We start from the raw sequence: 25,698 nt of genomic DNA, 5'->3' as shown, positions 1-25,698 counted from the left end.
ACCTCTACTTGTAGTAAACTTGAGACTGCTTGGACATACCACCAGACAAGCTTTCCTGTTTTCCAGTATGTTGTGTGGAGTCTGTGACTGCTCCTGCCCTAGTCGGCCTGCAGGACAGCAAGACTGCTGGGCACTGTAGGCATGAATGCCCATCTCCCCACCTAACAAGTTCACGGTCATCACTTCCATGCACCTTAAACTGTTTACCAGCTGAAACACAGTTTATGTTCTGCTAGGGCCTTGCTGGGGCTGTCATCCCAGCCTAGAATCTGACAGTCACTGAGTATTGTACCACGGGACACAGGTCAAGCTGAGTGCATCAGGGCTACAGCCTGATCTCCCAAAAGGAACTCCTGCCTTTAAAGGGGCTTGCTTTCTAAATATCATAAAATATGGCACTGGAAAGATGGCTCAGAGGTTAAGAGCATTTGCCACTCTTGAAGACTGGGGTTCAGTTCCCAACATCCACACAGTGGTTCACAACCACCTGTAACTCCAGTACCAAGAGATCCAATGACTTCCACAGGCTTCTACATACATGTGCTACACAGACATACACTCAAGTACACACACACACACACACACACACACACACACACACACACACACACACTCGCACTCACACATGCACACACACAAAAAACAAATATTTGAAATCTTGTAAAACACACAGTCTACAGTCTCTCGATGCCACTGTGGCAGCAAGACCAGAGCTCTGCAGAGATGCTAGGTCAGTGACGCCGGTGGCAGGCACCCTGCCACCTGGACATTTCCCGGGCTGGGCACAGAGGGAAGAGAAAAGATGGGGTCTCACACTGGACCAGCAAGTTCTGGGAAGCTGGCCAGCAGGCTGGGCAGGAAGAGAAGGCCCGGCCTCTGAAAATGCCATGAGACCTGGAGGTGGGAGGTGCCTCTGGCCAAAAGTGTGGTCCAGAACAGTTGGATATTGCTTCTAAAGCTGGTTCCTGCACAGAGATTTGTGGCTGAAGCAGGCAGTTAGCTGCCATAAGCCTTTAATGTGAGATGTGTGTGTGTGTGTGTGTGTGTGTGTGTGTGTGTGTGTGTGTGTGTGTGAGATGTGTGGTCTATATGTGTGTGTACATGTTTGTATGGTGCATTGGCATTGGTGTATGAGGGTGTAGGTGGTGGCCAAAGTTGGACATTGGTTGTCTTCCTCAGTCTCTAATTTTTTGACAGAAGGTCACTCACTGAACCTGGAGCTCACTGATGTAGCTAAGCCTGCCGTCCAGAAAGCTCCCGGATCCTCTTGTCTCTGCCTCCACAGTGCTGGGATTACAGATACGCATGACCACACCTGGCTCTTGAGACAAGGTTTCTCTGTGTAACAGTCCTAGCTGTCCTGGAACTCACTCTGTAGACCAGGCTGGCCTCAAACTCACAGAGATCTGCCTGCCTCTGTCTTCCAAGTGCTGGGATTAAAGGCGTGCGCCGCCACCGCCTGGCTCACATCTGGCGTTTTATGTATGAGCTGGGGATCCAAAATCAGGTCCTTAGGCACTGAACTCTCTGAGCCCCCTCCCAAACCCCTCCCCCCATGCTGTCTTTCTAACGGAGCCGCCTCCAGCCCTGGGCCATTACTCTATATCGTTCATTTCCACATGAATCTTGATTTCCTCAAGACAGAGGATGGTGGGACCCTCCTAAGAACCTTGTGTATCCTGGCGAAGAAAACAGAGGTTACTCAGGAGCAATCAAATCAATGTTCAGGCAGAGCATTTGGGTATGAATAAAGTTGACTCTTAAGTTTGCTCTAAATCTCAACGTTTGAGGGAGAAACAGAAGGCCTCAAATGGAAATTCTGATTTCTCTTATTTGGGGGGGGGGGTCATCACAGAAATGCAAACTTTACTTCATGATCCAGAAAGGGTCGAATCCAGTGGTTCTCAACCTGTGGGTCGCGACCCCCTCCGCGGTCACATATCCTGTATCCTGCATATCAGATATTTATATTATGATTCATAACAGCAGCAAAATTACAGTTATGAAGTAGCAGCTAAATAATTTTATGGTTGGGGGTCACCACAGCATGAGGAACCGTATTAAAGGATGGCAGCCTTTGGAAGGTTGAGAACAATGCATTGGTCTAATTGGAAAGGGCCTGTAGGGCCACCTGGTGTGGCGTTGGCTGGAACCTTCTAAAATGCCCCAGTTCACTTCATCGGAGAATTCACCAAAGGATTAAAAGATTTAGGAAAAGAGAGGTCGGGCTTGCTCATTCAAGTATGTGGCTTGTAAAATCCTTCATTTTCCTGTGCCTGAAAATTCTAGCTTGTAATTCCCAAGGAGGAAGGCTCCAAGCCACTCATTAGCACACAGGAAACCTGTCATACCAGGCACACAGGAAAGAGGCAAGAGTCCTTATGTGCCAAGTGAGGGCTGGTCCCTCTGTGGAAACGGCCCTTGACAGACACCCTTCCTCAGTGCGCACAGGCTTATCTGTCTGTGGGAACAGGGGGTCAGCAGCCAGGCAAGTGTTCTAGGAGATGCAGACACAGGGGCAAGCTGAAATATACAAGGTGTGTCCTGTCAACAAAGGACCCTCCCCAAGACCTCAGCCAATCACAGTGAAGGAAGAGCAACAAGGCGGACAAGGAAGGAGGGGATCGCTTTAGCAGAAAGAATGCGAGTGTTTTGAGTGGGGGAAGGAATTGGTTTCATTTCTGGCCTTAAAATAGGGATTAAAATGCACTTAAGAAACACCCCGATACTAGGTAAGGTATTAACTAGATTATTTTTGGCATATCAATTACACAGCTTTTATAATGCCTCGGTTGCTAGGAGCTGAGGCGAGCCCAGGCAGGAAGGCAGCTGTTGGTGTCAAGCTACATCTTAGAGTCTCAGAATGACCCCGTGTATTTCCATGGCCCTTCCTTGGACTTTGGGATAAATTCTATTTTCTACATTGGACAATGCTCTCAGTCATTTCCTGTGACTCCAGCTCACATGTCGCCAAGGGATACTTCAAGGTCCCAAGGGCAGCAGGAGCACCTACCGGGTTATTGCTGGTCTTTCCCGCGAGGATGACCTGGGCTTTGACCTTGTTCATGTTGAAGTTCTTCAGGTAGGCCTCGTGGATTCTCTTGGCCAGAGATTTGAGGTCCGCAGTCTCCGAATCTTCCAGATCGTGTTCACACGTGAGAATTTCTGCTTTCAGTTTTGCTTTCTCAGATCTTGGCATTCGTCCAAAGCGAATTGCTGGAGTTGGGGTGGGGATGGGACAAGGGGAGATGTAGAAATGATCCAGGCACTTGATGACCAAGGCAGAGGCGAAAGGCAGAATGGAAAGTTCACACCAGGAATGGCGAGCCAAACCCATACCTTATTATGACTGAACTTTCTACCAGACAGACTAAAAACCAAACACAGCTGATAAATGGGGTGGCTTACTGTCCTCAGTAAGCCATCAGCCAAGGTGAAGGGGATGAAAGTGAACTATCATCTATCTATCTACCGACCATCTATCCTCTTTTTAGCATCTGACTATCAATCTGCCTATCATCTGCCTATTAATCATCTATCTATATAGCTATCTATTTACTTATCTATCTATAATCTATCTATCTATCTATCTATCTATCTATCTATCTATCTATCTATCTATCTTCTTTTTGAGACAGGGTCTCATGTAGTGTCTCATGCTGACCTCCACTAACTATATAACCAAGGATGATCTTAAACACCTGAGATTCTTGCCTCCACCCCTCAAGTGCTCAGATTACAGGCCAGGTCTACATGGTGCTGGGAACCCGGGGTCTCATGCATGCCAAAGCACTCTACCAGCTGAGGTCCATCTCCAGCCCTATTTTGTAGTCTTTCTATGTAGCCCATGCTGCCCATGAAGTGACGAAATTCTTCTTGCCCCAGCCTTCTGAGTGCTGGGATTACAGGCATGTACCACTATGTCCATGATCCCAGTATTCCTTGGAGGCAGAGGCAGGTGGATCTCTGTGAGTTCAAGGCCAGCCTGATTTACACAGCGATTTCCATAGTAGTCAAGGCTGGGTAGTGAGACCCCCTTCTCAAAAATAAGTAAGTAAATTGATTGATTGATTGATTTACACTCACTAGGAACCATGTTCTAAATTAGATTAAGGCTGAGAAAATGAAACTCATAGTGTGGTACAGTGTTTGAACCAACACACATTTAACAGAAGTGATGTGACATCTTGCCACCCCAGTGACCTCCTCCCTGCTCCAAGTTGACAGCAAAGTCTTACAGTATTTTCAAGTGCTCTGCCAAATACCAGCTGCTGGAGAGATTTACATGTTACAGCACACCCATTTAGAACATTGTCATTCTGACAAGGAGGATAAACTGAGTCATGGGCTGGCACAGTGTGGCCAGCAGCCTTACCTACCATTGTGTGACATCCCAACGGACAGGCACTTGTGGAAGCGGCAGTACTGGCACTTATTCCTGTTCTTTTTCTGAATCTTGCAGCTCCGATCACATTTGTCATACACCAGCTTTAGCCGAATAGTTCGCCGAAAGAAGCCCTGTGGCATCAACACAAAATTTAAACATGGGCTCTAGGTCACCAGACTGGCGTCACTCAGCTCTCTTGTGCATTTGAGTGACTGATTTGTTTGGAGACAGGATCTCATGCAGCCCAGCCTGGCCAAAGAGCCTGCTCTGTGGCCAAGGATAACCTTGACCTCTTGATCTTCCTGCTTCCACCTCCCAAGTGCTGGGACCACATGGCTGAGCACCATCATGTCTAGCTTTATGGGGTGCTGGGGATCCAACCCAGGGCTCCATGCATGCTAGGCAAGTACTCCACCGCTGAGTTCTGCCCCCAGCCTTATTGTCTCTTTCCAAAGAAACTATGCATTGAAGTTCTAGAAAGTCTCATGTAACTGGGGCAAATACAAAATGCATATCTCATTGCATTGGAAATGGAAAATAATATGCTAAGGCCAAGTTCAAAGCAATTGTAGAAAGACTCTACCTGGTAGAGGGAGAGGGAACGGTAGTTTCTTGGGTCACAATACCAACTCCTGAAGAGAAGACACTAAAAGGGAACCGGCTATTTGAAAGCAACACTCTTGCTTTACAGCAATACTAAGGCTTCACCCATGAAGAAAACAGCTCAAGCCCATAAAAGCCAAGACTAAACAAAAGCGATTGGACATGACCTTGACAGAAAGCCCCATCACAAGTCGCGCTTCTAAGGGGATACAGATGGAAAACCCAGGAAGGGATTTATTTTGGCTTTTGGTCCTCTGCTTTTGAGTGCCCCCTCCACTTGCCCGACATGGTGGGCTCTCATGGCCCATGCAGAAGCGATCAGGCCTTTACTGGAGACTGGGGAATTGGAAGGAAGGAGTAGGTTCCTCATCTAGGAGGCAGGATGGCGGAAGGATGTGTGGGATGGAGAGGAAGGGTGAGGAGCAAGGACTGTGCATGCCAGGGACCACCAGACCTTGGATCTGGTTCCACTGTTCCCATGCACTAGGCCTCTAAGACCAGGCCCACCTGAAGACGGATGACAGTGAGTCAAGAATGATGGTACAGGAAGGTCTGTGATAGTCCCTCAGAGCCTGGATACTTCCAGAAGGAGGGGAGCCTTTGGATTTTAAGCAAACATGTGCATCTCTCAGTTTTCCATATACGGTGTCCATGAAGCAACAAACTTGGGAATGTACGTGGGTCCTTGGGGCCTGCCTGTCTAGAGGTCAGGTTGACTCTCAAGAGGATGGAGGTACTCAGGTGCCTAGGAGGTGCCTAGGAGGATGGGAGTATGTGCCAGAAGTGACCGGTGGGGGTCAGTTACAATAGCAGGAGAGCTAGGTACTGTGGACTCTTGAGCAAGGGCAGGACATGTCTGATGGCTAGCCCCTTGCTCAATGCATGGTGACCTCTGCCCTAGCTGGCCTCTGGAGAGGCCCCGAGGTCGTAGGTAAACACACTCCCCTGCATGGTCATCTCTGCTCTAGCTGGCTTCTGGGGTGGTCCCAAAGTAAAGTAAGCAGTCTACATTTTGTGCCATGGGAAGAGTCAGTTTTAAAGCAACTGCGTTTTTCTTCCTTTTTGTTTTGTTTTAAAGAACAAACACACCTTTAAAGGTAAATGCTCCTCTAGAGTATTTACAAAGTACAGCAAAGCAACCTGCCCTAGATTCTCAAAAGAGGAGTCAAGCTGCCACCGAGGCCAGTTCTCTGCTCTTTCTGCAGGTCTCGGAGCAGTGGACATCTTGTAGAGGAGCAAAGTCATCCATCCATGTGACCACCCCAGCCTCCACCCACGGCCTCGGTACCTTGCAGCCTTCACACGCGTGGACTCCGTAGTGGTAGCCTGAGGCCTTGTCCCCACATATTCGACACTCGATGCTCAGTGCACTGCCAGAGGACTCCTCCGTGCTGGCAGGGACCACAGGGCAGCTGACCGAGGAGGGGCTGGAAGCTGGAGAGAGGGTGTCTACAGAGAAGAGGGAAGTGTGTGAAACCTGAGGCATCCTAGAAGGACCTGGGATGTGGTCAGGTGCCCATCTTGAATCAGCCCTGCCCCTGGCCACACACACTGGCCATAGTTACCGTGATGCCGCCATTCTTGAAGCTCGTGTGCACTAGCCTGCCTCCTGACTCATACCCTACCTCCAGCTCTTCAGAGGCCATGTTGCTCATGAACTCTATGTGGGCCCCAGGCTCCCATGCCACATGCCTGACGTAGAGCTGGCTGCCTTCCAGTCCTGTTGTCCTCACTGCTACTCGGTGGCACCACAATACGGCCTGATTCTTCATGTGGGTCAGGTATAGTGACACATGTTTCTAACCCGAAACCTCAGAAGCTAAGGCAAGAGGATTGTGGGTCCAACACCAGCGCGGGCTGCACAGTGAGGCAGAGACGACAGAAGAGGAAAGAGATAATGTGGAGAGGCAGAGGAGGGGGAAGTGAGAGAGAACTGAGAGGAGAGTGGAGAGAGGAAAAAAGAATGTGCTGAGAACAAGGTGGAGAAAAAGAACTGAGAGAGAAGAGAGGAGAGAGGGCAGAGAGGAAGGACAGAGGAATGAAGAGATAAATCAGAGCCTGGGAGAAAATACTTCTAAAAACCCATTCAATAAAAGTCTTATGTCCAGCCAGGCGCCGGTGGCGCACGCCTTTAATCCCACCTCTCGGGAGGCAGAGTCAGGAGGATCTCTGTGAGTTTGAGGCCAGCCTGGTCTCCAAAGCGAGTTCCAGGAAAGGCATAAAGCTACACAGAGAAACCCTGTCTCGAAAAACCAAAAAAAAAAAAAAAAAAAAAAAAAAGCATCCATAGACCTGAAGAAGACAGACACCCAAGAAGACAGACGGATGGGCAGTGAGCTTATGGAAACACGCACGGAGTCCCTGTCATTGGCAGACTGAGTTAAGACCACGGTGACTATTCAACTAAACTCCTTCGAAACTGGCAACCGAAGTACTGGCAGGGCTGTGGAGTGGCTGCTGTCACTCACGGCCAGGGCACACGGAGAAAGAAAGGGACAGCCACTTTTAAAGCAAAACAGTTGTCGATGAGAAAAACCTGGTAAACATCTTTGGTTACTTACCCAACTGACTTGGGAACCAGTCCACACAGAAACCAACAATAGCAGCTTTTTTTTTTTTTAAACCACGTGTGTATGATGTGTACGCCTGTGTGCATTGTTATGTGTGTGGGCGCTGCCGTGTGCGTGCTACGGCATGCATGTGGGGGTCAGAGGACCACTTGGATGTCAGTCATCACCTTCCACTCCGTTTGAGACAGAGCCTCTTTTCTGCTGTTCACGTCTTGCACACCAGGGGAGCTGACTTGTGAGCTTCTGGAGGAGGCTCTTGTCTCTACCCGCCTTGGCTCAGTGCAGTACTGGGATTGTGGACCCAAGCTACTGCATTTGGCTTCTATTTTTTTTCAAACATATGTTTTTAAGTTTTGAACCCAGGTCCTCATGCTTACATGGCAAACACTCCCCAGCCCCAGGGAACCATCTCCCCAGCCACAGTAGCTTCACACTTCATTGCTAAGAATTGCAAGTAGCCAAGATTAATGTGTGAGAGTTTGAGGCCAGCCTGAACTATACAGTGAGTTCCAGCCCACCCCAGGTAACAGGTAAGACCCTAGATCAAGAAACCAACAGAAAACAGGGTTGGTGGGAGGGCTCAGTGTATGAAAGCCTGAGGTCCTGCATTCCATCCCAGGAGCCCACAGGGAGAAAGAGAACTAACACAAGAAGGTTGTCCTCTGTCCTCCATACACACGCTCCTAAACACACACACACACACACACACACACACACACACACACACACACACACGCGCGCACGCACGCACGCACGCGCGCGCACGCACACACACAAATCAAATTTAAAAAACCCAACAAAACCCCCCCCCACACACACACACACACAAAAAAACTATAAAAAGACACCCCATCAGCGATGATCCCAGGAAACTGCCCTGGCAGAAACAGGCACATACATTCCTGTTCTCACCCTGCACAGTGGGTGCCCGTGACTGTGTGGGGCATCAGGTGCAGCACTCAGAGGGTACTTACTGCTTTGGCAGTGAGGAAATCACCTGTCCAAGTAAAAGCTATATGGTTCCATCTAACAAAGCTAGAAGCAAGACCTGGAAGGATCAAACATTTCACAGTCACTTAACTGCATCTCTGAACAAGGCCTGGGCACGCTTATTGGAATGCAGACTCCACCACACAACAGAGCTCGTGATGTATGCCACTCAATTAAAAAGTTACAAGGCATACAAGCAGAAATTTTGGCTCACGATGAGAAGAGAAATGAATGAAAGAGACCCAGGGGTGACACAGATGATAGAATTTGTAGCCAAGACATTGTAAAGTTATTCTGACCATACCCTAAGAAGCAAGAGAGAAGACTGAGTATGTTGGGTAGAAATGAGGGTGCAAGGAATGGACCCTGGTGCTGGTTATGAAAACTACAATATCTGGTGTGGACAATAATGCAGGTAGATTAGACACTGTAAAAGAAAAGATCGGCAAACTGGAAAACACAGCAATGGAAACTATCCAAATTGAAACATACACACACACACACACACACACACACACACACACACACACACACACATACATACACACACACACGTGCATGAGAGAGAGAGAGACAGACAGAGACAGAGACATAGAGGGACACAAAGAGAATGCACAACAACTTAGCATTAACTGTGAGAAGAAAGAGCGAAGCTGTTAGTTAAGAAAACTCCAGGCCCAGACGACCTCATCTATGAAATCTACCAAGCATTCAAGGAAACTCAAGTATCAGTTCTCCAGAAAAACTTCCAGGAAACCAAAGAAGAGAGAACATTTCCTCATTTCATAAGGCAAGAGCCAATCTAAGACCAAAGCCAGATAGGGATATTCTAAAAACGAAAACTAACATCCCCTTAATAATAGTTTAGACACTTAAACTATACACCAAGAGGGTGAGACATTAGGACAAACTAACATCTTTCTCACTGGAATGCAAGTTTAGCTTAACCTTCGACATGTACAATCCACCAGGTTAATAAACTAAAAGGGGCCAGGCAGTGGTGGTGCACACCTTTAGTCCCACCACTTGGGAGGCAGAGGCAGGCAGGTCTCTGTGAGTTCAAGGCCAGCCTGGTCTACAGACTGAGTTCCAGGATAGCCACGGCTACAAAGAAAAAGCTTGCCTCTAAATAAATAAATAACTCAAACAAACAAATAAATAAATGAACTAACTAAAAGGAAGCTTTTTTTTTTTTTTTTTTTTTTTTTTTTTGGTTTTTCGAGACAGGGTTTCTCTGTGTAGCTTTGCGCCTTTCCTGGAACTCACTCGGTAGCCCAGGCTGGCCTTGAACTCACAGAGATCCGCCTGGCTCTGCCTCCCAAGTGCTAGGATTAAAGGTGTGCGCCACCACCGCCCGGCAAAAGGAAGCTTTTTGATCATCATCCTAGATGCATAAAAATAATGTCCCCAAACATAACACCGATGCCTAATAAAAATTCACAGCCGCACAGGAATGCTGTTAGAGGGTATCTAAGAGAAACTGTAGCCAGTACACTCTGTGGCAAAAGACTAGGTGGTTTTTCCATGGATCAGTAATAAGAGGAGGCATCACCATTCCCACCTAACATCGTGCTGGAAGCTCTAACCAGTGTAACAACATAAAAAAAGGAAATTAGAGAGACCCATCTTGAAAAGGAAGAAGTGAAACCGTCTTTGGGGCAGATGACATCATTATTTACATGGACATCTTAAAGAATCTATAAAAAAAAAAGTCACCAGAACTAATGAGGTTTAGGAATTAGCATTAAAAAACGGCTTTAATCCCAGCACTCGGGAGGCAGAGCCAGGCGGATCTCTGTGAGTTCGAGGCCAGTCTGGGCTACCAAGTGAGTTCCAGGAGAGGCGCAAAGCTACACAGAGAAACCCTGTCTCGAAAAACCAAAAAAAAAAAAAAAAAAGGATGATACTTCTATATATGTAACACTGAATAACTAGAAATTTAAATGCAAAATAATCAATACCATTTATAATCATGTTAAAAGTATAAAATGTTTCCATATAAATCTGGCACAAAATGTGAAAAGTCTGCACACAAGACAGAATAAAACATGCACCAAGAACTCGAAGAGGACCCAGACACAGGGGAAACACAGAAAACAGAGGGATCTGTCAGAAAACTCAGATCAGGAAGATGTCACTGACTATACTGACTATATATGTAACTCCAAAAGCTCGGCTGCTTTTTTTTTTTAATTGACCAACTAGGGCTAGAGAGATGGCTCAGTGAGAAGAGCACTTGCTGTTCTTCCAGAGGACCTGAGTTTGGTTCCCAGCACATCAGGTAGTTCACATCTATCCCTAACTCCAGCTCCAGGGGAATATGATACCTCTGGCCTCTACAGGCATCTGCACTCACATGTAGATAATCACACACACACACACACACACACACACACACACACACACACACACGAGCACTAAATTGACCAGCTGATTCTAAAGTACATACAAAATACATAAAGTAGGAAAGACCTAGGCTATCCAAAAGAATATCATCAGAGAACTTATCTAGAGGACACTGGGCATTGCACATAGATCTATTGTCAGATCTACGAGGCTCTGTCCGGGCATCTGCATTCTTCTCTTAGGTAAATACATAGGAGTGGAAGGGCTGGAGCATGGAGCAGATGTTTATGTGAGTTTTCAGGAAACGCCAACACCATGCGATTGGTGTTCAATGAAAGAAACAGATAGATGGAGCTGAGCAAAAGCCTAGATATAGACCTACAATATCCACTGATTTCAGAGACACAAAGACAATGGAGTGGTCATGTCAGTAAGCTGTGCCTAAACATCTGCAAATGAAAGAGAGAGAGAGAGAGAGAGAGAGAGAGAGAGAGAGAGAGAGAGAAACTTTGATGTGCGTGTAAAAACCAAGTCAATGAATACTGGACTTCATTGTAAAACCTAAACCTTTAGAAGACGTTCAAACAAAGATCTCTTAAATATGAACACAAAAAGCATGGTCTACCAAAGAAAGGACACTAATAAACTGGACTTTGTCAGTTAGGAACTGTTTTTCACAGCTAATGAAAAAGACAAACTACAGGCCAGGAGGAAGCATTTGTAAATCATTTATCTGATGAAGTCCTTGTATCCCGAAGATGTACAGAAGTTTCTATCATCAGTAGTAACCCAAATAAAAAGTGGATAAATGATTTCAACAGAAACTTCTCCAAAAAAAGGTATAGGGCAAATTATCACACAAAAAGATTCAGCATCAGAGACGTGCAAACTAAAACCACCACACAGAGCACCATGGCTCACCCACAAGAATGGCTAAGGTTTGAAAGATTGGTTATACCTTCAGCAGACGAGCTTGGGAGGAGCTGAAGGCCCACACTGAAGGTGGGGACAGCACTTTGGAAGGGGCTTTGGCATTTCCTGAAAACTCACACCAACCTCTGCCCCACTGGCCCAGCCCTTCCTATGTATCTACCCAGGAGAAGGACACAGACATTGGGACAAGGCCTTGCATGTAACTATTCTATAGGCAACAGCTGGGGACTGCCCACAGCTCCTGTGTTCACAGGCAGATGCATGGAGACGGAGACAATGGTATGTCGGGCTGCACACAGCAGGGAGTGGCGTACAGATTACACACCACCATGCAGAAGCATCACAGACAGATCCCAAGGAGTGTGGAAGAATGTCTAGAAAGAACCATGCCGTTTACAGAAAGTTACAGGAAACACCAACTAGCCAACACAGAACACACACAAAAAGCCTGCAATGCTAGAAAACATGTCAGAAGTCATGAGGTGAAGAGGAAGGCAGGCACTGCAGGGGAGCACCAAGCAATTTGATGGGTGTGGTCATTATTTTGATTGTAATGATGGCTTCAGAGAGAGTGACAGACAGACAGACAGAGACAGAGATATTCTTTTTTTAAAGTCTTATATTCTCTGAGGAAAATACACATCTAGGAAGATCTTTCTAGAAAGCAACACTTACCTGTGATGACAGAGCCCTCGGAGCCTGGACAGCTTCCTAAATACTGGTAGTCCGTGAAACTAAAGCTTCCGGAGCTCTCCTCCCCAAGGGACTGAGAAATCTCTTGAATGTTTCCCATTTCTTGTAAGAATTCTTCCGATAAGGGACTCTCCAGGTCGTCTGCCTCAAGCGGGGAGAGGGGACAGATGGGGCTCTCTGTGTCCACCATGTTGACTGGAAGTGGCCAGGCGGGCCACAGAGTGCCAACCTGTGGGATGAAAACAGCCAGAAGAGCATTCACTTTCTGTTCCGCAATGAAAACATCACGTATCCTTGAAGAGCTATCTAAGTTCAAATCTCAACAGAGACAGCTTTGACTCTCCACCCTTGACTGTTGGAAAACACGGTACGAAAATTCCTCTCAACAGGATCTGGAGAGATGGCTCAGCAGTTGAGAGCACTTGTTACTTTCACAGAGGATGTGGGTTCAACTTTCCCAGCACCCACATGGCCACTCACAACCACCTGTAACTCTGGTTCCAGGGAACACTGGCCTCTATGGGCATCAGGTACCTGTTTGGTACAAATATATAGATCCAGGCTAAATTCTCAAATGCATAAAATGAATCTATATTTTTAAATCTCTAAACAACAAAACACAGAAGGAGTTGAGCTGTACAGCGGGCAACCCTTCACTACACATGAGCTCAGCTTTCCAGCCATGGACGAAAACAAAGTCCACGTTCCCTAGAACATGCCTTCCAGTGGGGACACAGGTGGGGGCCGACTGAAGGGGATGTCTGGTGGGGGTGGGAGGACACAGCGAGAGCAGATGGAGAACAGATGCCTCGCACGGGGAAGCCCCAGAAGGATGGGTTGTTCTGGAGAAGAATGTTCCAGCAAAAAGAACACCAAGTGCTGGTGCATGCCAGCACATTCTAGGATCAGCAGGGAGGCCACGGGGCTTGGTTGAGGGGCACCAGGAGGGAAGGGCCAAGCAGTCAGCAAGAGTGTTGTGTGGCGTTTGCTCTTGGGTGTTCTTCTGTACACATGAAGGTCAGCCTACTAGAGATAGTATTAGAAAAATGACATAGTAACAAATGCTTTGTGGAGTTCTTAAAACACCTGAAGTAGGTAAGTCCTAGGCAACGCCAAACTCCTGCAAGCAAAAAACAGTGTTCATACGGGAAAGTACACTCTTCCTCCATAATCTTAAATGACTTCCTATGATCTCCAGTCCAAAGTCCAATCCCCTTAGCCTGTCAGTCCAGCCCATGGGAATACAGCACACTAGGCTTCCTGGCTACTTCCCCTGGACTGTCCCCCTGCTGCCTTCAGGAGGTCCTGCTCCCAGCCCACCTCTCTAAACCTCACAGGGTCACCAAGCACCCAGCCAGACTGACTAGATGACATCTAGTTTCCTGAACTGTTTTCCTATCTAGTAGTCACAAAGAAAGCCACAGCTCACGTCACAGAGAAGGCCAGAGTCACTGCATACTAGCTGGGCTGTGGGTTCCAAACGACACAGCTCCTGTCACGCTGTGGCCACCGAGAGCCAGTGTTTTCTGAAGGATATTCCCCAGAGCACTGGATGAACACACGTGTGCTGACAGCTCCACACCCTCCCGTTTGCCAAATGCCAATAAACTTTTCAAGTGCAAAGAGGAAGGGGTGTTTTGGCTTCCTCAAGAAACAAACAAAAAAAATTGGTACAATTACATATTTTTGTAAAAAAAAATCACATCTCAGGCTTGGAATCCTGACAGGTAATCATAGGTGATCACTATCCACAGGGAGAAACAGTGAAGAATCATCGTCCCGGGGCTGGGGGGATGACTTGGTTGGAAAAGCACTTGCTGTGTGAGTGTGAGGACCTGGGTTCACTCCCCATCACTGACATACAAAGCCCAGCATGGCAGTGTGCACCTACAATCCCAGCACTGCATGGGCAGAGGCAGGAGGATTCCTGGGGCTCGCTGGCCATCTAATCCTAGCTGAATCCAAGTTCAGTGAGACTCTGTCTCAAAAGATCAGGAGAACAATGTCAAGGGGACAACTGATGTTGACACACTCACACACACACACACACACACACACACACACACACACTCATTAACCTAAGACAACCTTCTATTGTCTGTTTGTGTATGCTATGCCACAAATCTGTGCCTCCCTTTTTATTTGGAGGGGCAGTGCTGGGGATGGAACCCAGGACTCACGCACGCTCAGCACACTCCACCAAGGAGCTACCACCCAAGCCCATCTACACACTGTATTCTGCCTTGTATTGAAAGGGCTAGTTCTCCAATCGGCAAGCCAGATCACGGAGTGATAAGCATTACATAAGTTGCTTTTCATCATGAACAAAAAGTCCAAAAGTCGCAATCATGAGATCAGACATAAAGTTCATCCCCATAAAAAGGCCAGAGCTGAGTAGAGTCTGTGCTAAGGAAGGGCCGGGTCTTCTCCTTTTTCTGTCCCTGCCACCGACAGCAGCCTTTGTTCCCACAAACCAGGAACACTGGGCTAAGGCCATGAGCTGGTTTCCTCATTGTGACCTTCAGAAAGCCCCAGTGTTTGGGAATCACATCATTTGACTCTTTGGTTGCTTTTAAAGAATAACCAGATTCACCTAGAGGAACATTGATCTTGCCATTTAGGAGATAGATGGGATAAATACCTCTTCAGGAGTGGGGCAATCCTGATGTGAACTCTGGCCACTGGGCCTGGCATCACACAGAACACATCAGTCCTTCTTGATTCCAACCAGGGCTGATAAGAGCCTTTCCCTTTCAGTGAGTCCCCCAGATAGATAACAGAGGTCATATGGACACACCCCAATATGCTTGTCCTGAGGTTCCCAGCATGCCCTGGCATCCTTGCAGACTCTGGTTAGGAGCAAAAACATCCGGGGCAGTCCTACCACTGTGTCTAACATCCACAGTTCACTGCCATTGACGGTTCACTGAGAAGAGCAGCCAGGCCAGCCGGTGACATCTGTGCCCTGTGCCCCAGATGTCCCAGAAGGATAGAAGAATGAGAAACAATCCCTCACTTCAGTAGTGCTCACATAGCTTGAGGGCTTTTTTTTTTTTTTTTAGGGTTAGTAATTGAATTAAGTAACAAAAATATTCCTTTGGGAATTAGGAAGTTGACTATTTGAAAACTCTAGAACATTCAATAAAAAGGAAACAGAAGAAACAGACAGTTTCATGTCGGGACAGGACAAGGCACATGAGAATTTGGGTATTATCCATTGACCACCTTTGATGCTGAAGCATCTCGCATGTTGCCACTCTAGGACACTGGATGATTAGGCTAGCATTACTTGCTAATGGCACAATGTGCACGTACTGTGTGAAGCCAAGTGGGGCCCAGCTCATTCACCTTTAAGGTCCACCTAATTCTAGCATGTCCTGTTTTCACGTGGTGGTGTAACTGCTTATGCCCGTCCCTCCTATTAGATTTGTATGTCTTGTGAGAGCAAGGGGTGTATTTGCCTGGTGTTTGCATGCTTACACCCAAAACGATCTCTACCATGGAGCAGGTGTTCAAAAGCCATTTTTACCACTTGGCACAGAAGAAGCGCTCATGCCATTACCTGTGCCAGGTGGGGCTCTGCGAGAGTTCACCTTGACTGTGTATGAGCAGCTAATGCAGGTATGACTCGGAAAGTGCACACGGCATCCAAAGACATCATTTGTGCAGCGAATATGGAGGACAGGAGTCAAGGGGAATTCTGCACTGGATATGTGACCAGCAGTTTTCAGAGTGAAGTATAATTACAGGGACTGAAAAGTTTATGGGAAGGGAAAAATCATCTCAGCAGAATAATGAACAGAGAGGTTCCCAGTCATAAAGCGAGAGCTGAGGGGAATGGGATGACGGGCATCAATCCCTCAGTTGAAAGCAAAGGACTTGGCCAGGCTGGCTCAGCGCATTCACTGGCTTGGGGGTGAGAACCGGCCACCAGCAGACAGTAAACATGAAGAGGCAAAAGCTCATCATTCCGACTTTCCCCTTAGAACTACAAATGGTGAACTTTGGATATGTTCTGTGACAAAGTGTGCCAAGGGAGAGTCCAGAAGTTCATCTGCCAGCAAAGGAGCCAGGTGTGGTGAAGTACACCCTTCATTCCACAGCTTGGAAGATAGAGACAGGGAGATCTCTGTGAGCTGAGACCAGCCTGATCTACACAGTGAGTTCCAGGCCAGCCAGAGTTGTGTGGTGAGACCCTGTCTCAACACAAACAAAAAAACAAAGAAACAAGAAAACACCACCCCCACCCAAAACAGCAAAGTGACATTCACCTGGAATCCTGGCTACTTGGAAGGCTGAGGCAGGAGGATTGTGAGTTCTAGGCTAGCCTGGGCCACATAGAAAGACCTTGTTCAGGAAGGAAGGGAAAGAGGAAGGGCTAGAGGGAGGAAGGAAGGAGAAGGGAGAGAAGGAAGGGATTTCATCCTTTGGATGCAATAAAACACTGGGGCCAGGATGTGGCTTAGGGTGGCCTCACTTGGTTCAACCCCCAGAACTATACAAACAAAGAAAAGACTAACAAAAGAAAAGAGACCATAGCAAAACCATTCCGGGCTCCCCAGGGGCACCCGCTGCCCCGACCCATCATCATATCTCTGTATTATTCACAGAGGTTTCTTGGCTCGACAAGTCACTGCCTAAATATCTGCTGGAACTGCTTATTAAATAGCAGGGCATACGACACTGTCCCAGCTACGGAAACCGTTTGCTGCCCTCTATGAACCAACGAACCAGGACTGGAACATTTGTCACAAAAGCATCCAGACAGCCACAGACTCTGGCTTCCCCACTCGGCCTTCTCTACGTGTTCCCTGGTTTACTGTATCACAGGACACCCCAGCTCATTGCCTCCCAGTGTTCCACACCACAAACCTAGAGAAACCGGTTTAACCCTTCCACTGCTAGAGGAAGCGTGGTTAGGTTTAAGGAAGCGGTGGGAAGGCCAAAGAGGAAGTCTTATCAAGGGGCCATTGATGCCCCAGGCAGCTCCCAGATGGAGACTTTCTCCCCACCAAGTCTAGTTCACAAGCTGTCGTACTTTGTGGATTCCTTTTACATAATATAGTCATATTTACAAGTCTCCGGGTTCAGTTTGCTGGGCAAGGACCTAAAATAACATTTCAGAATAAACAAACAAAAAGCCACAGAAACCCTCTCTGGACCTTCACCTATGACCCAGGGGTTCAACAAAATAGGTTAATCATTACCAGCCACACAGAGATCAACCTGCCAATGGTCAGTGTAGACAGTGTCCACAAAACATACGGGAAACCCAAGGCCAGGGTTAGCACGTAGCAGTGGTAACGAAACATGGGGCGTATTTGAACAAATCAAGTCCGACACAGTCCCAGTCATTTCCTCATCACCTAAATCTTGCCCAACAATGCTGAAGGCAAGAACTTGAAACCGTGTGATCATAAGAAACAGCTGGCGTGAGACACAAGATGGCACGGCCGGTGTGGCACCAGACAGCCGCTTTGGGCCTCCACAGCCCTTCTATGACAGCCTACGATGAACGCTCTCAGCTGATTCTAAGGGACAGGTCCCCACTCCATGATGGGGCTTACTACTTCCCACTGAAATGCAACGTGCCTTTTTTTAATTTTCTGAAAATGTTTTGGTGCAATCTTCCCTCTGTGAATAATGATGTCAAAATAACGAAAGAAAGGCTGCAGGCTTGAACACATCCTGTGTCTGTTGCAATCGAAGGTGAGCGAGCAAGCGAGCGAGTGAGCCCAGAAGTTTGTCCGAAGAATCAAGAGTCAACTAACATGGCACCTGTGTCTGTCACTCAGAAGCCTCCATCCTGTACAGACAGAACGAACAGCCATGGGGGCAATGCTGTGATGTTTGGTCGTCAGGTTATGGGAGCCACGGATCGATAGCCCTGCCACGTGTAAAGTGGACTGTGGCGCAGAGCAATGCCAGCGCTCCAGAATGAGGAAAGGCCACAGGCAGTTGGCACAAAAAACCAGAAAGTGAAGACTCCTAAGGAGGCTTCTCTGCTTCTAGACTTACCCTGATGGTCCCTTTGGGAAGAGAGACCATGTTTCATGAAGTCCATCAGACACACACAAGTATCCACTGAAGCTAATGCTTGTGCTCAGGACCAGAAACCACAGTCTTGGAGGAGCCCATGAGCCAGGGCACTGGAATGAGGAGTGGGGATTAGGCAGAAAGCAGGGACAAGGGAAAAGTCAACATTTACTAAGCAACCCGTTGTGGCAGGTCCTCACTAAAAATGACTTTAATTCTCCCAGTACCGAGACAGAGTGGGAGTGATGGGTCCCACTCACAGAATAGAAAAAGAGTCAGAGGGCAAAGTCATTTGCCCAACTAGTACCAAAGAGGCATACGCCAGCCAACAGTTGGAGATGCAAGGTGCTGTGTGGGAACCAGGGCAGATCAGAGATCAGGAACATCAGACATGAAGCTTAAAAGATGACCAGAAATTTAACAGAAAAGGACAAAGGGCCTCTCCCAAAGAAGGGCGCAGCACACCTCCATGAACGTCCTAAGACATTCCTGACAATATAACCAACGAAGGCCAGACATGCTATGCCAAGAGTTGTATCAGCTACATGTGACTGCGTAACAAAAAGCTCTAAACATAATGGCTTAAAAACACTATTACTTGGCCGGGCGGTGGTGGTGCACGCCTTTAATCCCAGCACTCGGGAGGCAGAGGCAGGCGGATCTCTGTGAGTTCGAGGCCAGCCTGGTCTCCAAAGCGAGTACCAGGAAAAGCGCAAAGCTACACAGAGAAACCCTGTCTCGAAAAACCAAAAAAAAAAAAAAAAAACCACTATTACTTGCTGGGCGGTGGTGGCGCACACCTTTAATCCCAGCACTCAGGAGGCAGAGCCAAGCGGATCTCTGTGAGTTCAAGGCCAGCCTGGTCTACAGAGCAAGATCCAGGACAAGAACCCAAACTACATAGAGAAACCCTGTCTCAAAAAACCACACCACCACCACCACCACCACCAACAACAACAACAACAACAAAAAAAAAACACCATTACTCTGTTCCCAAGTCTGAGTCAGCAAATAGAGCTGGGCTCAGCAAGGCAGGTTTTTCTGTTGGTCAGAAGGGCTCTGTCACTCGCTCTGTCATTGAGCCACAGTTCTTAGAAGTCTCACTCATGGCTGGTAGGTTCAACATAGCCTCAAGCACATACCCAGCAATTGGTTCTAACTTCTGATTGGTCCCTTCCCATCTTCACTGGGGCCAGGAGCTGCTGGGCTTCCTCAGAGGGCAGCACCATCTTGAGAGGGTGAAGCCTCTTGGGTTAGGCCAGCTCTCCCTTCTAAGTTGTGCAGCATCTCTCCAGGCACATTCTGTGTTTCAGATCAAGTTGCGAGGCCAACCCTAACCCAAGGTGGAGAAATAAACCCTACCTTTGGATGGAAGAAACCAGGAAAGATTTGTGACCACTTATGGTTTCTCAGGTTGAGGAAGTGGGAAGAGATGACCCAGCAGATGTAGGAGACGTTGTCAGGCCTGTCATGGTGCCTCAGGACTCGCCATGTTTAGGGGTTTGGATGTCACCCTCAAAGCAACCAGGAGTGGGCTGTGAAACAGGAATTCCAGATATCCAGAGCTACATCTGGGATCTGCACTCACAGAATAACAGCAGGAGCAACACAAAGTCCTCATGAGGCTGTCGTCCTGTCCCTCTACATCTGGAGGCTGCCTCAGAGAGCTGGGATGGGAGACGGGGCGGGGGGGGGGGGGGGGGGAGGGGGCAGAAGATGGTTGCATCAGGCATTTGGAGTAGAGCCTGAGACTGACAAGGACCCTGTCTTAGCTAACTGGCAGATGTGGTGTCATTTATGAATATAAAGAGAAAGAGTGTTTGGGGGTGTAGAGTCGTGGGAGGTGAGGAAGGGAGGTGTTTTGTTTTGTTTTGTTTTTTTTTCTGGTTTTTCGAGACAGGGTTTCTCTGTGTAGCTTTGCGCCTTTCCTGGAACTCACTTGGCAGTCCAGGCTGGCCTCGAACTCACAGAGATCCACCTGCCTCTGCCTCCCGAGTGCTGGGATTAAAGGCGTGAGCCACCACCGCCCGGCTGAGGTGTTGTTTTTAAGGCCTATGAAGGAGATGAAGACCAGGCCCCCTGCACACTTCCGAGAAACAACAAGGGTGATGTGCTCGCCATGAGGTTCTCAGTGTCTGTGGGGTACAGGTCTCATCCTCGGGGCAGGGAACACTAGAGCACTATAAACCCGCCTGCACTTCTTGGAATCTCAGTGTCAACCAATGCAGTTGGGGTTAACGGCAGCCACATGGGGAGGTTGTTCTGAGTGCACACGGACCAACAGACACCCAGTGAGTGCCATTTCTCCCACCGACTCATTTCCACACCCCACCTTTAAACCATGATCTCCTCCCTGCCTAGTGGGTCTTCCCCAAGCATAATATCTGACAAGGCAGGACTCAGCCTTATTGAAGTTATAACACGGTACATCCTTGAGTGAAACATGTCTGGACACACTGAGCGGATGGAGGGACAGGAGCTCTATCTGCAGAAGACCAAGGTCAAACAGCAGAGACATAGAAGCACTTCAGTTGCCTAAACAAAGTGATATGACCTGAGGCAGAGACATAGAAGCACTTCAGTTGCCTAAACAAAGTGATATGACCTGAGGCAAATGCTTTAAGAAGGCCGGGCGGCATACAGCCCACGGAGGTGAAGCTGTGTGGCCAACCCTGTGGTACACATCCACAGAGTAGGGTACGATGTGCATTGTGGAGGAAAAATAAAAGCCTTTTTCTTGTGTCTGGGAGTCAACTCAGTGGAAGACCAACTTCTCTCAAGACCAAACTGACTGTATAGACCAGTGGTCCTCAACCTTCCTTGTGGTGGTGACCCCCAACCATAAAATTATTTTCGCTGCTACTCCATAACTGCAGTTTTGCTACTGTTATGAATTGTGATGTAAATATTTGGCATGCAGGATATCTGATATCCAAAGGGTTGTTTGACCCCCCCAGGGGTCGTGACCCACAGGTTGAGAACTACAGATATAGACAGGCACTCACTCAGGGAACAGTCCTAGATTCCAAATGGTGACTTTAATTTTGTGGCTTCTGGAAGTGGACAGAAAAGATGGGTCTACTTTGAGCACATTTCCCTGAACTTTCGCCTTCAGGTTTTTACACGGAGCCAGGGGAACCATATTTTGCTAGAAGCAGGTGCGCCCTGAAGGTGCGGGAGGAGAGGCCCACAGGTGAGTCCGAAGGCGAAACTCCCAGCTCTAGGCCGACACCACAAAGGCCCTGAAAGTGGCAGCCCAGAGGTACCCATTCCGGACAAAAGCCTGCTGAACAATAAAATCTGTCTCACAGACTTAACAGAAGGCCTGGAAGACGAAAGGCCAGAAGCTCCCTGAGAGCAGAGGGACAAGACAAGCGCAAGTGTGGGAAGAATGAGAGAAGGGCTGCGGAGGCACTGCGGTCAAGGGCTTCGTGTGCAAGCATGAGGACCCGAGTTCGAGTCCCCGGAACCCACGCGAAAGCCAGCATGGCGGCAGGCGTCTGTGCCTTCAGTGCTGGGGGCAGAGGCGAGGGGATCCCAGAGGCTCGCTGACCAGCCAGTCCAGCTGCTGGTCAGTGGGTGCTAGGCTCAGTGAGAGACTGTCCCCAAAATTAAGGCAGAGAGAGCCTTAAAGGAAGAAAGTAGAGGATGGACCAGGAGATGAAACCCACCAGCAGCAGCAGCAGGAGGAAGATGCTGGGAACAGGGCAGAGGGAGATACTCCCCGTGCTTTCAAGAAAATCCCTCAGAGAGGAAAGCCATGAATCCCTCAGAAAGGAACGTTCACCAGTGCCAGAGTCCAACGGGATCCAGATAGGATGAGGAAAGAGACACAGTAAGGCCAGTTGCTGGAAAGTTCCAGAGCACACTGGGGACCGAGTGACTTTCTCCAGGAGGCAGAAGAGGCACATGGCATCACTTGCAAGGGATCAAGGATGAGAAAGCTTTTGGGTTTCTCAACAGCAACCACAGGAAGGGGCAAAAAGGAGCTGATACCATCAAAATGCTGAAGGAAAAGCATTTCTGACTGGTAACCACAAGTTCAGAAAGCTATTCAAAGGGTGGGAAGGGTGCAGAGCTCCTGCTCACCCTGTTCACTCTCTCTCCAAGGTTCTAGAATGCCTTCTTCACCAATACTCGGTACCCACCTCTTTTTGGTGAATATGGTTTTCGAGGGTGGGACTTAAGGCACCCTCTTCTAGATAACCAATTTGCAGTGGAGTGCAAAGTTCCTATATCTCCGCCTGATGCATTTTTTTAAATAGCCTTACAGACTTTTAAGCCCATCATCGAGGAAGTAGTCATGATTAGGTGTTTGTCTGTCAGACACAACACTGTTGTAAATCAGAGATGTGGCCGATTATATTGGTGGTAACGGCGATGGCGTCGGGGCTAACCCTCCTGAGTGCTTATCAGGAGCCACGCAATGAGTCCTAAGTACCTAACATCTAAGATACCAGTTCCTGTCATCTTTACCCAGCCCCATGAGATAAGCGCTGTTATTGCATTCACTTTACAGATAAGGAAACTAAAGTACAGAGCGGCTCGGTAACATGCCGAGGGTCACAGCCTATGAACGGTAGTAAACCCAGGCTGCCGACCTCCGCTTCTCATCCCCCACCATGACTCGCAGTCAGTGCTTACAGTTTCCTTCCTGGTTTGTATATCTCTAGAGTACAAAGACTACGGAGACAGTTCAGTTGGCCTTGCAAGCATGAGAAACTGAGTTCGATCCCCAGAAACCACTCAACGAACTGTGTGTGGTGGCGTGGGTTTGCATTTCCAGCACTGGGGATGTAGAGACATCTACATCCTACATCTACAGGGATGTAGATCCCTGGGGCTTGCTCCAAATTGGAGACCCCCCAAAGCCAGTGAGAGAAGATGCCTCAAAAAATAAAAAAGGTGAAGAGCAGCTGAGGAATGGCACCTGAGGTTGACCTCTGGCAACCACATGCACATCCACTCCTGTGCATAAAGATGTGTGTGCATGCACACACACAATGCACACACAACAGTACATGTTCCATTGAGTGGTATAGTTCTATGTGTGGGTTTTTTGTTTGTTTGTTTGGTGTGTGCATGTGTGTTGGGGGAAATAGGGTCTTGCTATGTAGCCATGGTTAGCCTGGAACTTTCTACTAGACTAAACTGGCCTCAAACTCACAGAGACCCACCTGTCCTGCCTTCTGAGTGCGGGATTGAAGGTGTGTGCTACCATACATGGCTGAGTGGTCTAATTCTGTGTTGGCATCCGGGGTAGACTTTGGTGAAGAATGTGGGGTTACTTGACTCTCAGGGAAAAGCTCAGGCTGCTGAACGCTGGGTGGTTATGCACATCTATTCGTCTACTCACTCAGCAATTAGAGACACTGTAGGTATCACTATCTAGGGCCACCTGAGTCTGGGTCTCAGATGAGACCCTGAGCCAAGGTCTCAGTTCCAGTCCATATTGATGCTCCAACTATTTTTCCTTTTCACTTAAAAAAGCAGCTTCAGGGGCTGGAGAGATAAGTCAGTGCTTAAGAGCATGTACCGCTCTTCCAGAAGACCCCAGTTTTATTCCCAGCATCCTTGTCAGATAGATCAGAACCTCCTGTAACTCCAGAAGTTCCAGGGTAGCTGACATCTCTGGTTTCCTTGGGCAACTGCACTCACAGGCTCATACCTAAACACAAACATCCACACATCCACATGATCAACAATAAAAGTAAGTCTTAAGGAAAAGGAAGTTTCACGGATATGTAACAGTCTCCACATCAATGGTGTGCAAAGGTGACAGGCTACGATGTCACACACACCTATGACAGCACTGTCACCAAGTTGACAGCATGTCCATCACCCCTGAGAGGTCCCCCACACCCTCGTGCTGAGCATGCCACCATCCCTACCTGTCAGTGTTTGTTGCTGCAGAACTGTGCACAAAGAATCATGCTAGATATGGTTTGATCCCTTTCACTCAACATCATCCTTTTGAGACTCATCCCTGGCATGGGCTGTGTTACTCATCCAGTTCTCCCCAGCTTCAAGTCACAGCTATGAGTATTATGGGTAAAAGTCTGGCCATCCATTCACCTGCCGATGGACATTTGAACAGTCTCCATGCTCTTGCTACCTATAAGCTAACCAGTGAGAGGCATTTGGAAGCTAGGGTATACATGAAAACATGTGACTTGCTTTTCTCTTGGCTGAAAAACCCAGGGCTGAGAATGCTGGATGGTGGTACATTATTTATTCAATGTTTTTTAAAAAAGATTTATTTATGTATGTATTTAATGGTAGGCATGAGTACCTGCATGCAGGCATGTACACTGTGTACATGCCTGGTGTCTATGGAGGCTAGAAGAGGGTGTCTGATCCCTTGGAAGAGGATTTCCAGGCAATTGCGAGCTGAACTGTAGGTGCGGGAACTGAACCCAGGTCCTCTGCAAGAGCAGCCAGTGCTGTGCTGAGTCATCTCTCCAGCCCCTTGTTGGGCTTCTAAAGAAACCATTAACCAAAAGTGTGTGCATCACTTTCCCTTCCCGCCATCAGTGTGTGCAAGGCCTGATTTGGTGTTTGTTTTGGTGTGGTTGGCTCTCTGAATCCAGACACTCCACAGGCATGCAGTGCCACATTGAGATTGCGGAGGCCCTGGGATGGGAGCACGAGATTTAGGTACCAGGTGACTGCTCCGATGGCGATGGATGTTGACAGTTTTTTTCATAGGTCATTTACTACACCTACATCTTCTTTGGTGTTCCGTCGTTCAAATCTTCTGCCAGTTTTACAGCTTAGCTCTTCGTTCTCCAGGTGATTTTGAGAGTTCTTTTTGTATAATAAATATAGCCCTTCACCAAGCACAAGCTTTGTGTAGGATCCGGCCTACTCCACGACTTGCGTCTATCTTCTCCTAGTACTATCTTGGTTTTGGTAAACTCCATTTTTGTTTACTTATTTTGTGAATGAGGTGGCTGCTGTCAAGCTACATAGGCTTTGCTAAAACAAAGTCACGGGGCTTTCCTCCCATCATTTCTCCTCAAGTTCTACTGCTTTAGCCTTTGTATTTGAACCTACGATCTATTCTGGGTTACTCTGGGTTATCCAGTGTGAGGTGTAGCCTGGCATTCATGTACCCAGTAATCAAGCACACGAGCGTGG

At 47.9% G+C, this 25,698-nt stretch overlaps 1 protein-coding gene across 2 annotated transcripts in view; it reads right to left on the bottom strand.

Annotated features, from left to right (window-relative positions):
• Ppara (peroxisome proliferator activated receptor alpha) overlaps nucleotides 1-25,698 on the bottom strand; it is a 74,738-nt gene that overhangs the window by 14,340 nt on the left and 34,700 nt on the right. For both annotated transcript variants that reach the window (XM_052748562.1, XM_052748561.1), the window contains exons 3-6: nucleotides 12,505-12,751; nucleotides 6,279-6,439; nucleotides 4,380-4,518; nucleotides 3,014-3,216 (exon numbers count right to left, since the gene is read on the bottom strand). In XM_052748562.1, coding sequence (XP_052604522.1) covers nucleotides 3,014-3,216; nucleotides 4,380-4,518; nucleotides 6,279-6,439; nucleotides 12,505-12,712 — 711 coding nt within the window. In that variant the 5' untranslated portion in view covers nucleotides 12,713-12,751. The remainder of the gene's footprint in view (nucleotides 1-3,013; nucleotides 3,217-4,379; nucleotides 4,519-6,278; nucleotides 6,440-12,504; nucleotides 12,752-25,698) is intronic.

The sequence above is a fragment of the Peromyscus californicus genome, unplaced genomic scaffold, assembly GCF_007827085.1.
Source record: "Peromyscus californicus insignis strain IS unplaced genomic scaffold, ASM782708v3 Scaffold_20__1_contigs__length_68692818, whole genome shotgun sequence".
NCBI classification, from domain to species: domain Eukaryota; kingdom Metazoa; phylum Chordata; class Mammalia; order Rodentia; family Cricetidae; genus Peromyscus; species Peromyscus californicus.
This window is presented reverse-complemented; position numbering and strand designations above follow the sequence as displayed.